General features: G+C 35.6%; 1 protein-coding gene and 1 long non-coding RNA gene across 14 annotated transcripts in view; one reads left to right on the plus strand and one right to left on the minus strand.

The window, feature by feature from the left end:
• The window catches only part of LOC18095798 (disease resistance protein At4g27190), a 183,710-nt gene that overhangs the window by 121,084 nt on the left and 49,217 nt on the right, over nt 1-13,409 (plus strand). The window contains exons 6-8 of one of the 13 annotated variants that reach the window (XM_052446758.1): nt 1,890-2,170; nt 2,281-2,640; nt 8,297-8,488. The exons of the other annotated variants lie outside the window; for them this stretch is intronic. Of the exons in view, the coding sequence (XP_052302718.1) occupies nt 1,890-2,170; nt 2,281-2,640; nt 8,297-8,488 (833 nt within the window). The remainder of the gene's footprint in view (nt 1-1,889; nt 2,171-2,280; nt 2,641-8,296; nt 8,489-13,409) is intronic. 13 annotated transcript variants of the gene reach the window in all.
• Nucleotides 1,533-8,399, minus strand: LOC127904950 (uncharacterized). The gene is made up of 2 exons (XR_008058405.1): nt 8,297-8,399; nt 1,533-2,640 (listed from the first exon to the last, which is right to left on the minus strand). It is a non-coding gene; the product is annotated as an uncharacterized LOC127904950 (long non-coding RNA).

Consider the following 13,409-nt stretch of genomic DNA (forward strand, 5'->3'; position numbering starts at 1 on the left):
TCTTCCTCCAAATTTCTAAAACTAAACTAAACTAAACTTCCACTGAATTTAATTGATGATTTAAATTGGCTTAGGAAGTTAGACATCAATTACTGTAATATAATTTCTTATCTCATCCTTCAGATTCTAAAACTAAAGTAGTGGATAAATCCTTTAGCCATCCACTGAATTTAAAAGGAGTGAAATTGAGGCTCTTCCGCCAATTAATGGAAAGTATTTGGACAGAACGATAAAGCTCCGTCTGAGAATATTGAGTTTTTTGTTTCAGTGCTGCAACTTATGATGTCATGGTTCAAAAAATTAATAAAAATTGGTTTTTTTATCCAATTTTTTAAGCAATTAGATTCAAAAAGCAAAAATTGAAACTTTCTTTTTAAATGCAATATTTTTCTCATTCAAAGAACTTCAAAAGCACCAAATTTGTATTGAGTTCCAAAAACATATTTTTTTAATATTTTTTTCATTTTTTTTACGATTTGTTTTCACTTTTTTTTATGAAAAAAATAATTTAAATGATCAATAATCAAGCATTTTTATTAAAAAAATTTACTAATATGTAAAATTCAAATTATTTTCTTTTATATTTTTATTTTTGAAAAATGTCATAATTGTTTTTTTTTATTATAAATCGAATATAAAAAAATAATTTTTTTGAGTTTAAGTATAATTTTTCATGATTGCTTTTAATTTAACTACTATAAAATAATAGTTTGTATTCAGATTATCATAAATATGAAAAAATATGATTTTATATTCCCATGACCCGTTGCCTTGTCTATCTATATCTTCTTGTTGATAAGTATTTCGGTATTGGGAATAATTGGTTCATCTATTTAACAAAATTATATAATAGTTTCAAAGTGCACAAAAATTACTAGGAATTATATCTAATAAATTGGTACCCTTATTTTCTTTTGATGCAGGGGTTTACAAGTTTGGAAACATTGAAGTTGTCCTCCCTGCTTGTGCCTGACTTGAGGTGTATATGGAAGGGTCTCGTGCCATGCAATTTGACTACTTTGGAGGTGAAAGAGTGTAAGAGGCTGACACATGTATTCACAGACAGCATGATTGCTAGTCTTGTTCAACTGAAAGTTCTAGAGATATCAAATTGTGAGGAATTGGAGCAAATCATTGCTAAGGATAATGATGATGAAAAGGATCAGATATTTTCAGGAAGTGATCTCCAATCTGCATGCTTTCCTAATTTGTGTCGACTTGAGATTAGAGGATGCAACAAGTTGAAGAAGTTGGAGGTGGATGGATGCCCAAAGCTGACCATAGAATCTGCTACTACATCAAATGACTCAATGAGTGGTCAATCAGAGGTGCTGCTGATTTGACTTGATTTCTTGCCTCTCATTTAGTTTTAAAAGTGCGCAATAATTACTATGAATTACATCTAACAACTTGGTACCCTTGTTTTCTTTTGATGCAGGGGTTTATGAATTTGAAAGAAATATCTATTGGAAACTTGGAAGGAGTACAAGATTTAATGCAATTTGAACGTTTGGTAACTAATAGAAGAGGTGGGCATGAACTTTCACTCGTGAGTTTGGAAACATTACAGTTGAACTTATTGCCTGACTTGAGGTGTATATGGAAGGGCCTAGTGCCGAGCAATTTGACTACTTTGAAGGTGAAAAGGTGTAACAGACTGACACATGTATTCACAGACAGCATGATTGCTAGTCTAGTTCAACTGAAAGTTCTAGAGATATCAAACTGTGAGGAATTGGAGCAAATCATTGCTAAGGATAATGATGATGAAAAGGATCAGATATTTTCAGGAAGTGATCTCCAATCTGCATGCTTTCCTAATTTGTGTCGACTTGAGATCAGAGGATGCAACAAGTTGAAGAGTCTCTTCCCAGAAGCCATGGCTTCAGGTCTCAAAAAGCTCCAAATACTTAAAGTAAGAGAATCCTCTCAATTATTGGGAGTATTTGGGCAGGATGATCATGCTTCACCTGTCAATGTTGAGAAGGAGATGATGCTCCCTGATCTGCAGGAGTTGTTGCTTGTACAATTACCAAGTATTTCCTGCTTTAGTCTCGGATGTTATGATTTCTTGTTCCCTCATTTGAAGAAGTTGGAGGTGGATGGATGCCCAAAGCTGACCACAGAATCTGCTACTACATCAAATGACTCAATGAGTGCTCAATCAGAGGTGCTGCTGATTTGACTTGATTTCGTGCCTCTTATTTAGTTTTAAAAGTGCGCAATAATTACTATGAATTACATCTAACAAATTGGTACCCTTGTTTTCTTTTGATGCAGGGGTTTATGAATTTGAAAGAAATATCTATTGGAAACTTGGAAGGAGTACAAGATTTAATGCAAGTTGGACGTTTGGTAACTAATAGAAGAGGTGGGCGTGAACTTTCACTCGTTAGTTTGGAAACATTACGCTTGAACTTATTGCCAGACTTGAGGTGTATATGGAAGGGTATCCTGCCGAGCAATTTGACTACTTTGAAGGTGAACGACTGTAAGAGACTGACACATGTATTCACAGACAGCATGATTGCTAGTCTAGTTCAACTGAAAGTTCTAGAGATATCAGCTTGTGAGGAATTGGAGCAAATCGTTGCTAAGGATAATGATGATGAAAAGGATCAGATATTTTCAGGAAGTGATCTCCAATCTGCATGCTTTCCTAATTTGTGTCGACTTGAGATTAGAGGATGCAACAAGTTGAAGAAGTTGGAGGTGGATGGATGCCCAAAGCTGACCATAGAATCTGCTACTACATCAAATGACTCAATGAGTGGTCAATCAGAGGTGCTGCTGATTTGACTTGATTTCTTGCCTCTCATTTAGTTTTAAAAGTGCGCAATAATTACTATGAATTACATCTAACAACTTGGTACCCTTGTTTTCTTTTGATGCAGGGGTTTATGAATTTGAAAGAAATATCTATTGGAAACTTGGAAGGAGTACAAGATGTTAGCGTGAGCTGTACAGTTTAGGAATTAATGTTGGCGTGAGCTGTAGAATCCAATATAGGAATTATATTTTTAATATTCTGTAATTGTATATATCCCAATATATATGGGATTAATGTTACTTACCTAGATAGTTATCTTGGGAAGGGTTTCTCTATATAAGAGAACCACTCTGTAACGTTTGAAGAATAAGAAAAAGAAGGGAATACACAGGGCGGCTGCTCTCTGATTTATCATGGTATCAGAGCTACGTTCCATTATTTGTTTCTTGAAGATCTAGCAAACAACCTAAGGAAAATAAAGCATGGCCACACCAATTGACTTGATTGAACAAGAACAACCGAATACAGCTACAACTCTTGATGATCTCACGACGAGAATGGCTCAAATTGTAACCCAAAACCAGACCCAGACCCCATCAGTAATCTATGATACTGTTGCTGTACCGATTGGTATCAAACTTGATGGTACCAACTATGCTTTATGGTCCCAAATTGTGGAGATGTATATCTCAGGAAAAGACAAGTTGGGATACATAAATGGTGACCTTCCACAACCAGAACCGAATGATCCCCACTTCAGGAGATGGAGAACAGAAAACTCTATTGTTAAGGGATGGCTTATTAACTCAATGGAGCCGTCTCTCATAGGAAACTTTATCCGATTTTCCACGGCCAAACAGGTATGGGACTCGATCGCCACTACTTACTTTGATGGATCCGATACTTCTCAGGTGTATGATTTGAAGCGACGAGTAACACGAATGAAACAATCAGGAGAGTCCATTGAAACATACTACAATTGCCTCCAAGGCTTATGGAGGGAAATTGATTTCCGTAGACCAAATCCTATGGAATGTGCTGTTGATATTCAAAAGTATAATGCTTTGCTTCAAGAGGATCGAGTGTATACTTTTTTGGATGGACTAGATGATAGGCTGGACAATATACGTAGTGATGTGCTCCAACTGAAACCTTTCCCAACGGTTGAACAAGCTTATGCCTATGTTCGAAGGGAAGCTATTAGACAGACGGTTATGCTCACTAATAATGGAAATTCTCCTGCTGCAGCAATGGTTTCTAGGGGAGGGAAAGCCTACTTACCTCGACAGCAAGCACTCCAAATAACCAGATCAGGGACGTCTTCATCAAGAGGGCGTAACAATTATCACCTAGCAAAGACTAAAGGACAGGTGGAGAGTGAAAGCAGTGGCTGTTCTCATTGTGGAAACATGAAGCATACACGGGACACTTGCTTCAAACTGCATGGCTATCCAGAATGGTGGAATGAATTAAAAACACGGAAGCAGAGGGTTGTTGCTGGGGACACAGGACAAGCATCTTTGGCAGACACTAAGCCACAATTATCGTTAGCTCCACTTGTAGAATCTGGAGACGATGCCATAATTCTGCCTAAGGATCAAGGTAATACAGGAACTAAAACCGACTGGATAGTGGACTCTGGTGCAACGGATCACATGACTTTTTGTTCAGGAGACTTTGCTAATACTACAGAACCAAGGCGAACTGGTATAACCAATGCCAATGGGGTTGTCTACCCTGTCACAGGAGCTGGAACAGTGCACATATCACCCTCCATATCATTAACCAATACTTTATTAGTGCCTTCTCTATCAAATAAATTGTTATCTGTGAGCCAAGTTACCGAAGACCTAAACTGTGTAGCACTAATGTATCCAAAATTTTGCCTTTTTCAGGATATTCTCACGGAGGAGATCATTGGGCGTCGTACTAAGAGAGAGGGGTTATACTACATGGATGACTTTAATTCCGGCAGAGTCAACACCGTGAGTCGATCTTTACTGACAAAAGAAAACCAGATTTGGCTATGGCATTATCGGTTGGGACATCCATCTTTTAGCTACATGAAGTATTTATTTCCGAAATTGTTTTTGAATTTGAATTATTCAGACTTTAAATGTGAAACTTGCATCCTTGCCAAGAGTCATCGTGTATCCTTTCCGATTAGCTTGAATAAAAGTGATACTCCTTTTGCCTTGGTTCACTCTGATGTTTGGGGACCATCTCCCATTACCACTGTCTCTGGCATACGTTGGTTTGTTACCTTCGTGGATGATTGTACTAGGATGACATGGCTCTATTTACTGAAGCGCAAAAATGAAGTTTTTGATGTGTTTCGTATGTTTCACGCTATGGTTCATAATCAATTTTCAGCAAACATACGGATTTTTCGATCGGATAATGGGGGAGAATATGTGAATAATAACTTTTCAGCATTTTTTCACAGGAACGGTATTCTCCATGAATTATCCTGTAGTCAAACTCCACAACAAAATGGAGTGGCAGAACGGAAAAACCGACATATTCTAGAAACTGCACGGGCATTATTATTTGGAGCACAGGTGCCTAGTAGACATTGGGATGATAGTGTTACTACTGCTGTCTATTTATTGAATCGAATGCCTTCAAAAACCTTGGACTTCAAGACTCCTCTACAGGTTTTGTCACGACATGTTACTCTACCATCTATACTGTTACTTCCACCGCGTGTGTTCGGCTGCGTGACATTTGTTCATATACATAAACATCAACGAACAAAACTTGAACCGTGTGCTGTTCGTTGTATGTTTCTTGGGTATGGCTCGAATAAGAAGGGATTCCGCTGCTATGATCCTAAAACCAAACGACTCTATACTACAATGGATGTTACTTTCCTAGAGTCAGAATATTTTTACTCATCCACGACATCAACTTCTCCTCTCTAGGGGGAGACGTGGGATGAAGAGAAGAAGTGGTGGAACACTGAAGCTGCTGAGAATATGGTAACGGTTTCAACCCCAGCTGAGACTGAAGCTGCTGAGAGTATATCCACGGGTCCAACTGAGGCTGCTGATATAGCCACGGTTCCAAACATGGTAGCTGAAGGTGTTGCAGAGACAGAGTGCATTAATAACAGTAAGACAGTTGATGAGGAGGACCAACAAACTGCACCCGACAGAATGAGTAAAACCCCCTCTCTTGAAGTACCCGACAATGAAACTCCTTTGCATGAGGATATTCCTGAGGTAATTTCTCCTACACCATCCACCAGTAATATTTTGAATTCTTCTGCTAGCTATCACTTACCTTTCAGGCAGAACAGAGGCAAGCCTCCAGCCCGGTACTCACCAGATATGGCAGGAAAGAAATCAAAGTACCCCGTCTCCAATTATGTATCCACACAAAGACTGCCTATGCTTCTCAAGGCCTTTGCATACAAGTTGTCCTCCTGCCATATCCCTTATGGAATTCATGAAGCATTAGCAGATCCCAAATGGTCCCAAGCAATCCAAGAAGAAATGGCAGCCCTAGAAAAGAACAAAACATGGGACATTGTCACATTACCACAAGGGAAGAAAACCGTTGGGTGTAAGTGGGTATTCTCCACCAAATATAAAGCAGATGGATCCATTGAGCGACACAAGGCAAGATTGGTAGCGAAGGGGTAGACACAGACTTATGGGATAGATTATCAGGAGACGTTTTCTCCAGTAGCAAAACTGAACACAGTCAGAGTTTTGTTATCCTTGACTGCAAATTTAGATTGGCCACTACACCAATTTGATGTGAAAAATGCCTTCCTTCATGGAGACCATGAGGAGGAAGTGTATATGGATATCCCACCAGGATATACTTCAACCAAACCCGGAACTGTCTGCAGATTACAACGAGCTTTATATGGATTAAAGCAGTCACCACGCGCATGGTTTGGTCGATTTAGCATGGCTATGAGAAAGTATGGTTTTCAACAGAGCAACTCAGATCATACCCTCTTCCTGAAGAAGCAACAAGGAAAGGTAATTGTCCTGATAATTTATGTAGATGATATGATCATTACAGGAGATGATGAAGAAGAAATTAAAAGATTGCAAGAGCAGCTATTTACCGAATTTGAAATGAAGAACTTAGGTGGACTTAAGTACTTCTTAGGGATTGAAGTGGCTAGATCAAAGCGGGGAATTTTTCTCTCACAAAGAAAGTATGTATTGGACCTACTGACTGAAGTAGGAATGCTTGACTGCAAACCGGCAGACACTCCAACCGTTCAGAATCAAAAACTTGGATTGTATCCTGATCAGGAACCAGCTGATAAAGACAGGTATCAACGATTGGTAGGTAAACTGATTTACTTATCTCATACTCGTCCAGATATTTCTTACGCTGCCAGCCTAGTTAGTCAATTCATGCATTGTCCTAGCAAGGATCACATGGATGCAGTTGGTCGAATACTTCAGTACCTAAAATCCGCTCCAGGAAGAGGACTTATGTTCTTGAAGAATGGTCATTTGGATATTGAAGGTTACACGGATGCTGACTGGGCAGGAAATTTGTTTGATAGAAAATCTACATCTGGCTACTTCACTTTCGTCGGTGGTAACTTGGTTACATGGAGGAGTAAAAAACAGAAAGTGGTAGCTTTGTCGAGTGCCGAGGCTGAGTTCAGAGGAATGGCTAAAGGCCTTTGCGAACTTCTTTGGATTAGAAGACTACTCTCTGAAATTGGTTTCACTCCTAAGTCAGGAATGAACCTGTACTGCGATAATAAAGCTGCAATTGCAATTTCTCAAAATCCAATTCAGCATGACCGGACGAAACATATCGAGATAGACCGACATTTCATTAAACAGAATCTTGAAGAAGGAGTGATTTGCTTTCCTTTTGTTAGATCAGAAGACCAACTTGCTGATATGCTCACAAAGGCTGTCTCCAACAAAAACTTTCGTGACTCACTTAACAAGTTGGGCATAGAAGATATCTTTGCACCAACTTGAGGGGGAGTGTTAGCGTGAGCTGTACAGTTTAGGAATTAATGTTGGTGTGAGCTGTAGAATCCAATATAGGAATTATATTTTTAATATTCTGTAATTGTATATATCCCAATATATATGGGATTAATGTTACTTACCTAGATAGTTATCTTGGGAAGGGTTTCTCTATATAAGAGAACCACTCTGTAACGTTTGAAGAATAAGAAAAAGAAGGGAATACACAGGGCGGCTGCTCTCTGATTTATCACAAGATTTAATGCAATTTGAACGTTTGGTAACTAATAGAAGAGGTGGGCATGAACTTTCACTCGTGAGTTTGGAAACATTACAGTTGAACTTATTGCCTGACTTGAGGTGTATATGGAAGGGCCTAGTGCCGAGCAATTTGACTACTTTGAAGGTGAAAAGGTGTAACAGACTGACACATGTATTCACAGACAGCATGATTGCTAGTCTAGTTCAACTGAAATTTCTAGAGATATCAAATTGTGAGGAATTGGAGCAAATCATTGCTAAGGATAATGATGATGAAAAGAATCAGATATTTTCAGGAAGTGACCTCCAATCTCCATGCTTCCCTAATTTGTGTCGACTTGAGATCACAGGATGCAACAAGTTGAAGAGTCTCTTCCCGGTAGCCATGGCTTCAGGTCTCAAAAAGCTCCAGATACTTAAAGTAAGAGAATCCTCTCAATTATTGGGAGTATTTGGGCAGGGTGATCATGCTTCACCTGTCAATGTTGAGAAGGAGGTGGTGCTCCCTCATCTGTTGCAGCTGATTCTAGAAGAATTACCAAGCATTGTCTACTTCAGTCATGGATGTTATGATTTCATATTCCCTCGTTTGTGGAACTTGGAGGTGCGTCAATGTCCAAAGCTGACCACAAGATTTGCTACTACATCAAATGGTTCAATGAGTGCTCAATCAGAGGTGTTGCATATTTGACATGATTTCTTGCCTCTCTTTAAGTGTTTTTATTTCTTGTTTCCCTCAATAATAAGACTTACAAGTTAGAATATGTATGCCATGCTTGAATTGGCTTTGCAGGTATCTCAAGTAGCTGAGGGTTCCAGCACTGGTTGCTCCGTGCCAACCAGCAGTTGTAGAACGTGGACCTCATATAATGGGTGGGAAGAGGAAAAAGAGGAAGAGGATGGAGTCAGATGATTAGTTTGGCATTGGAATTTGAAAAGCATGCTAGTAATTCATTCTTGCAGGTAAAATGGCTGCAACTATTTATCTTGTATCCTTGTTTAAATGGTTGGATTAAATCAACAAATACGAGATGCCTGGATGATCTTTGTTCTTGATGTTTGCATTAGGTTGGGTTGGTTGGTTACCTATGTGATGATCAACTCGACATTGGTGGGAAGTAATTCCAGCTGTTTCATTAGCTACAACAATTTGTCTTATTTCATGTGTTTGTTGTGTGAACTTCCAGAAATATTGTGTGTTTAATAATTTATTGTGCGAACCTTCAAAAAAGGGCTTTTGTTTGTTTGCCCATTTGTGTTTCTTTTTCAAGTGTCTGAACCTTTGGAAGTTTCCACAGTTCCTGACAGCTTAGGTTAAGGCTACAATAGGGAGTAGTGTTGTAATCTTTCAACACCTACTATGAGACAGATTGTACTTTATAACAAAACTCTGTGAAGACATGGAAGGGGGTCCTGTCAATTAATGAATAAAACTTTGTCAAAATGATTGCCAACTTTGCTTTCACGGCAGATACAATTAATTAATACTTTGATGGGTAATGTCATGTGTTTTTATACAATATTTATTTTAATTAAAAATATATTAAAATAATATTTTTTAAATATTGATATATTAAAATTATTAAAAAAACATATAAAAACATTGATTTAATGTTTTTTTTTAAATTAAATCAATTTTAAAAACATTTTAAGAAAATAAATTGAATAGTAAAAACAATTGAGATTGTGGTAATTATTGTTTTTCAAGTGTTTTTTATTAAAAAATAAATCAAGATAATATATTAATTTAATTTTTTTAAAAATTCATCTACTTTGCCTTCACCAAAATACAATTCTTTTGTATTCTTGTGTCATTAAACATTTCATAGTGATAGTGCAATGGAATCTCGAGATTTTAATTTTTTTTTCATCTTATTTCTAAATTTGGAACAATTACTCAACATTCTTGCTCTTATTTTTGAACAAAATAGACGTGCTATTTTTAATAGTTGATACTATATGTCATATCAAATTGATTATATATATATATATATAATCAATTTACAAATTTATTGACAGAATATGAAATTCCAATATATAAGTAAAAGGATAAATCCTCTAGCTTTGAAAAGAATTAGTGTTTGCCTTTGAGATTGTAATATTTTTTTTCAGCGTATATTCAATTTAATATTTTTAATAATACAAATGAAAATAAACAGCAAATTTAATTTATAAATGTAACTATCTCAAAACAATGTTGAGAAGGAAGAAAGATTAGTAGAATAAAAATAAAATTAATAGACTTTTAAAAAGCAAAGAGTTTTTAATGTTAAAAATAATTTTTTTATTTAATAGACCCAATTTTGTATTTTTTTTTTAAAAGATAACTCTATTTTAATTCTGATTCTTTAGCAACACAGTTTTTCATTCACCATAACACACATTTTTTTTTTTAAATAGTTAACATGTCATATTAATGAGGAGAGGTATTTGAATTGGGTGAGGCTGATGAAGGAACTAACGAGGAGAAGGAGCTGCCGCTGCTGTCATCTTTAACAGAGTTACGGCTGTACTGGTTACCTGAGCTCAAATATATATGGAAGGGGCCCACTAGATATGCTGAAATTGTGGTATCTTACCAAACTGACATTTATCTTCACACCGTCCTTGGCTTAGAGTCTTATTATTCATCTGGAAACACTACAGATAGAACATTGCGGTGGATTGAAGCGTCTTATCAGAGTCTCTTGGATTTCCAGGATTAAAAAATCTCTATACAAGAGGCTGTGTTAAACTGGAACATGTCTTCCCTGTCTCCGTGTCTCCAAGTCTTCTGAACAGATAACGATTAAATTTGCTGACAATTTAAAGCAAATATTTTACAGTGGAGAAGGAGATGCACTCACCAGAGATGGCATCATCAACTTCCCTCGGCTAAGACAATTGATTCTTTCAAAGTGCAGCTTTTTTGGCCCAAAGAATTTTGCTGCCCAATTGCCTTCTTTGCAAGTGTTAGCCATTGAAGGCCACGAACAATTGGGTAATTTGCGGGCACAGCTACAAGTACGTCTTTTATATTTCTCCCCTGATTTTTTACTTTTAAATTTAAATTGTCAAATTCAATACATTGTGATAATTTCTTATTTCTTCCTTCAGATTTCTAAAACTAAAGTAATGGATAAATGGTAGCAAATCCTTTAGCCATCCACTGAATTTAAAAGGAGTGAAATTGAGGCCTTTCCGCCAATTAATAAAAAATGGTTTTTTTTATCCAATTTTCTAAACAATTAGAGTCAAAAAGTAAAAATTGAAACTTTCTTTTTAAATACAATATTTTCACATTAAAAGACCTTCAAAAGCAACAAATTTGTAATTAAACAAATATATTTTTGTCTCTTATGTATTTGTTTATTCTAACTTTAAATACTAATTAAACACAGTCTAATTTTTTTTAATTTGATTTATGATTTTAAAAAAAAAAACATTTGATTATCACAACATAGAATAAAAGTTTAAAAAAGAAACATTCACGGGCCTACACAATACATGAGCTGATTAAATGGCGACAATCCCATTAGCAAATTTGTGCTACAAATGACAAAATAAAAATAAACTCAGCAAACAAGATCAGTCCTAATTAATTTTGTCAACTATTGGCATATTCCAAACTATCAAGCATTGAACCTTTCCAAATTAATTGTTTTTTTTTTTTTCAATTTGTTTTGGTCTAATTGCATTGATTGGTTGGTTGATTGAATGAATGGTGCAGTCCCCATTTTCATTTACTTTTGGCATTACACAAAAACATCCCTTTCAAGTTACAAAACGACGTGCAGCTCAGTCAATGCCTTCATTGCCTAGCGCCTTCAAAAAATCAACTGCTTAGTTAGATTCGTCCTTGGCTTGCTTAGAGCGACAGCCACATTAAATGACAGCCACCGAAATGTTTGACATGTGGCCTACAATGTGAATTATGTGTTAACAATTAGCTAATTTTTTAATTCTCTTAATTTAATTAATTTAATTAGTTACGGGGGTGGCTGATAGGTAGTATCTAATAAGTAAAAAATGCTTAAATATTTATGTAGTGAGAGAAAGTATAATGATACAGAGATAAATTTTAAAAATACATATTTTAAAAATGTTAAAAATAAAAAAATTATATATTTATAACTTATAAGTCTTGTTTTTTTTTTTAAAGAAGAGAGATTAAAAAGTAATTTTATTTTGTGATATTTTAAGTTATATTTTATTTAAAATAATATGGGTTTGATTAATATAAAATATTAAAAGATTTGTACATGATATTAAAAAAAATTTAAACAAAATATTGGGCCTAAGCCTAGTAGAAGTAAAAAATAAACTTACGAACAAGGTATATGGATCCAGGCAGTGCTTGTAAAAACCTAGAGCAGTTAGGCTTTTGGGAGTTTTTTTAAGCCAATTAAATTTTGGTCTAAAGCAAATAGAAGTGATAATCTCTTATTTTCTTCCTGAAATTCTTGACGTTTAGGCTGGGAATAAATTTAGCCTAGAAAATTGAGGGAAAGTAGCTGAAATAATTTAAAACCATTTAAGATTTTTGTCAGTTTAGCTAGTTTAGTCGTTCCCTTTTGACTTATTAAAGCCAGTTATTGTGCTCAATTAAAGCTCGATCTTCAAAAGCTCGATCTTCGAATCTTCTTCTAAAATCTTTAATTTTGCTCTGATATTTATGAAAATGTAATTCATTATTAAACCCTAAAAACTTCTATAACTCCATTCTCAATCCCAAAATTTTGACTTGATTTTGTCATAAGTTTTGATTTAAATCAAAAGTTAATTCTAGTCAAAACTCTTACCAAATATAATTTAAATTTTGACTTAAATCAAGATTTGTTATAAAATTGAGTCAAAGCTTTACTTTAATAAAAAAATAAAATTTTAAAATTTTAACTTATGATATATTTTTTTCTTGAGTAAAAAGTAAAAAAAAAACAACTTAAATTAATTTACAAAACTGAACCATATACAATCAAAATTTGGACTTATATCGAAAGTTTGTTATTTCACAGTTAATAATCGAAAGTTACTTTAAATTATGACTTGAAGTCAGAAGTTACTTTTCATAAATGATGCCTAGAGAAAAGGGGGGAAATAATGCAATCTGGGTCATTGTGGATCGACTAACTAAGTCTGCCCTTTTCCTACCAGTAAAGATGATAGATCCAGTTGATAAGTTGGCTAAGATTTATGTGAACAAAGTTGTAAGGTTTCATGGAGTCCCAACATCAATTGTTTCAAACCGAGACCCAAGATTTACTTCACGTCTCTGGCCGAGCATACAACATGCCTTGGGAACAAATTTGAGTATCAGTACTGCCTTTCATCCGTAGACTGATGGCCAATCTGAGAGAGTTATTCAGATCTTAGAAGATTTACTAAGGGCATGTGCTTTGGAATTTGGTGGAAACTAGGAGGAGCACCTGTCACTAGTA

Source organism: Populus trichocarpa, chromosome 1 (genome assembly GCF_000002775.5).
Source record: "Populus trichocarpa isolate Nisqually-1 chromosome 1, P.trichocarpa_v4.1, whole genome shotgun sequence".
Classification (NCBI taxonomy): Eukaryota; Viridiplantae; Streptophyta; class Magnoliopsida; order Malpighiales; family Salicaceae; genus Populus; species Populus trichocarpa.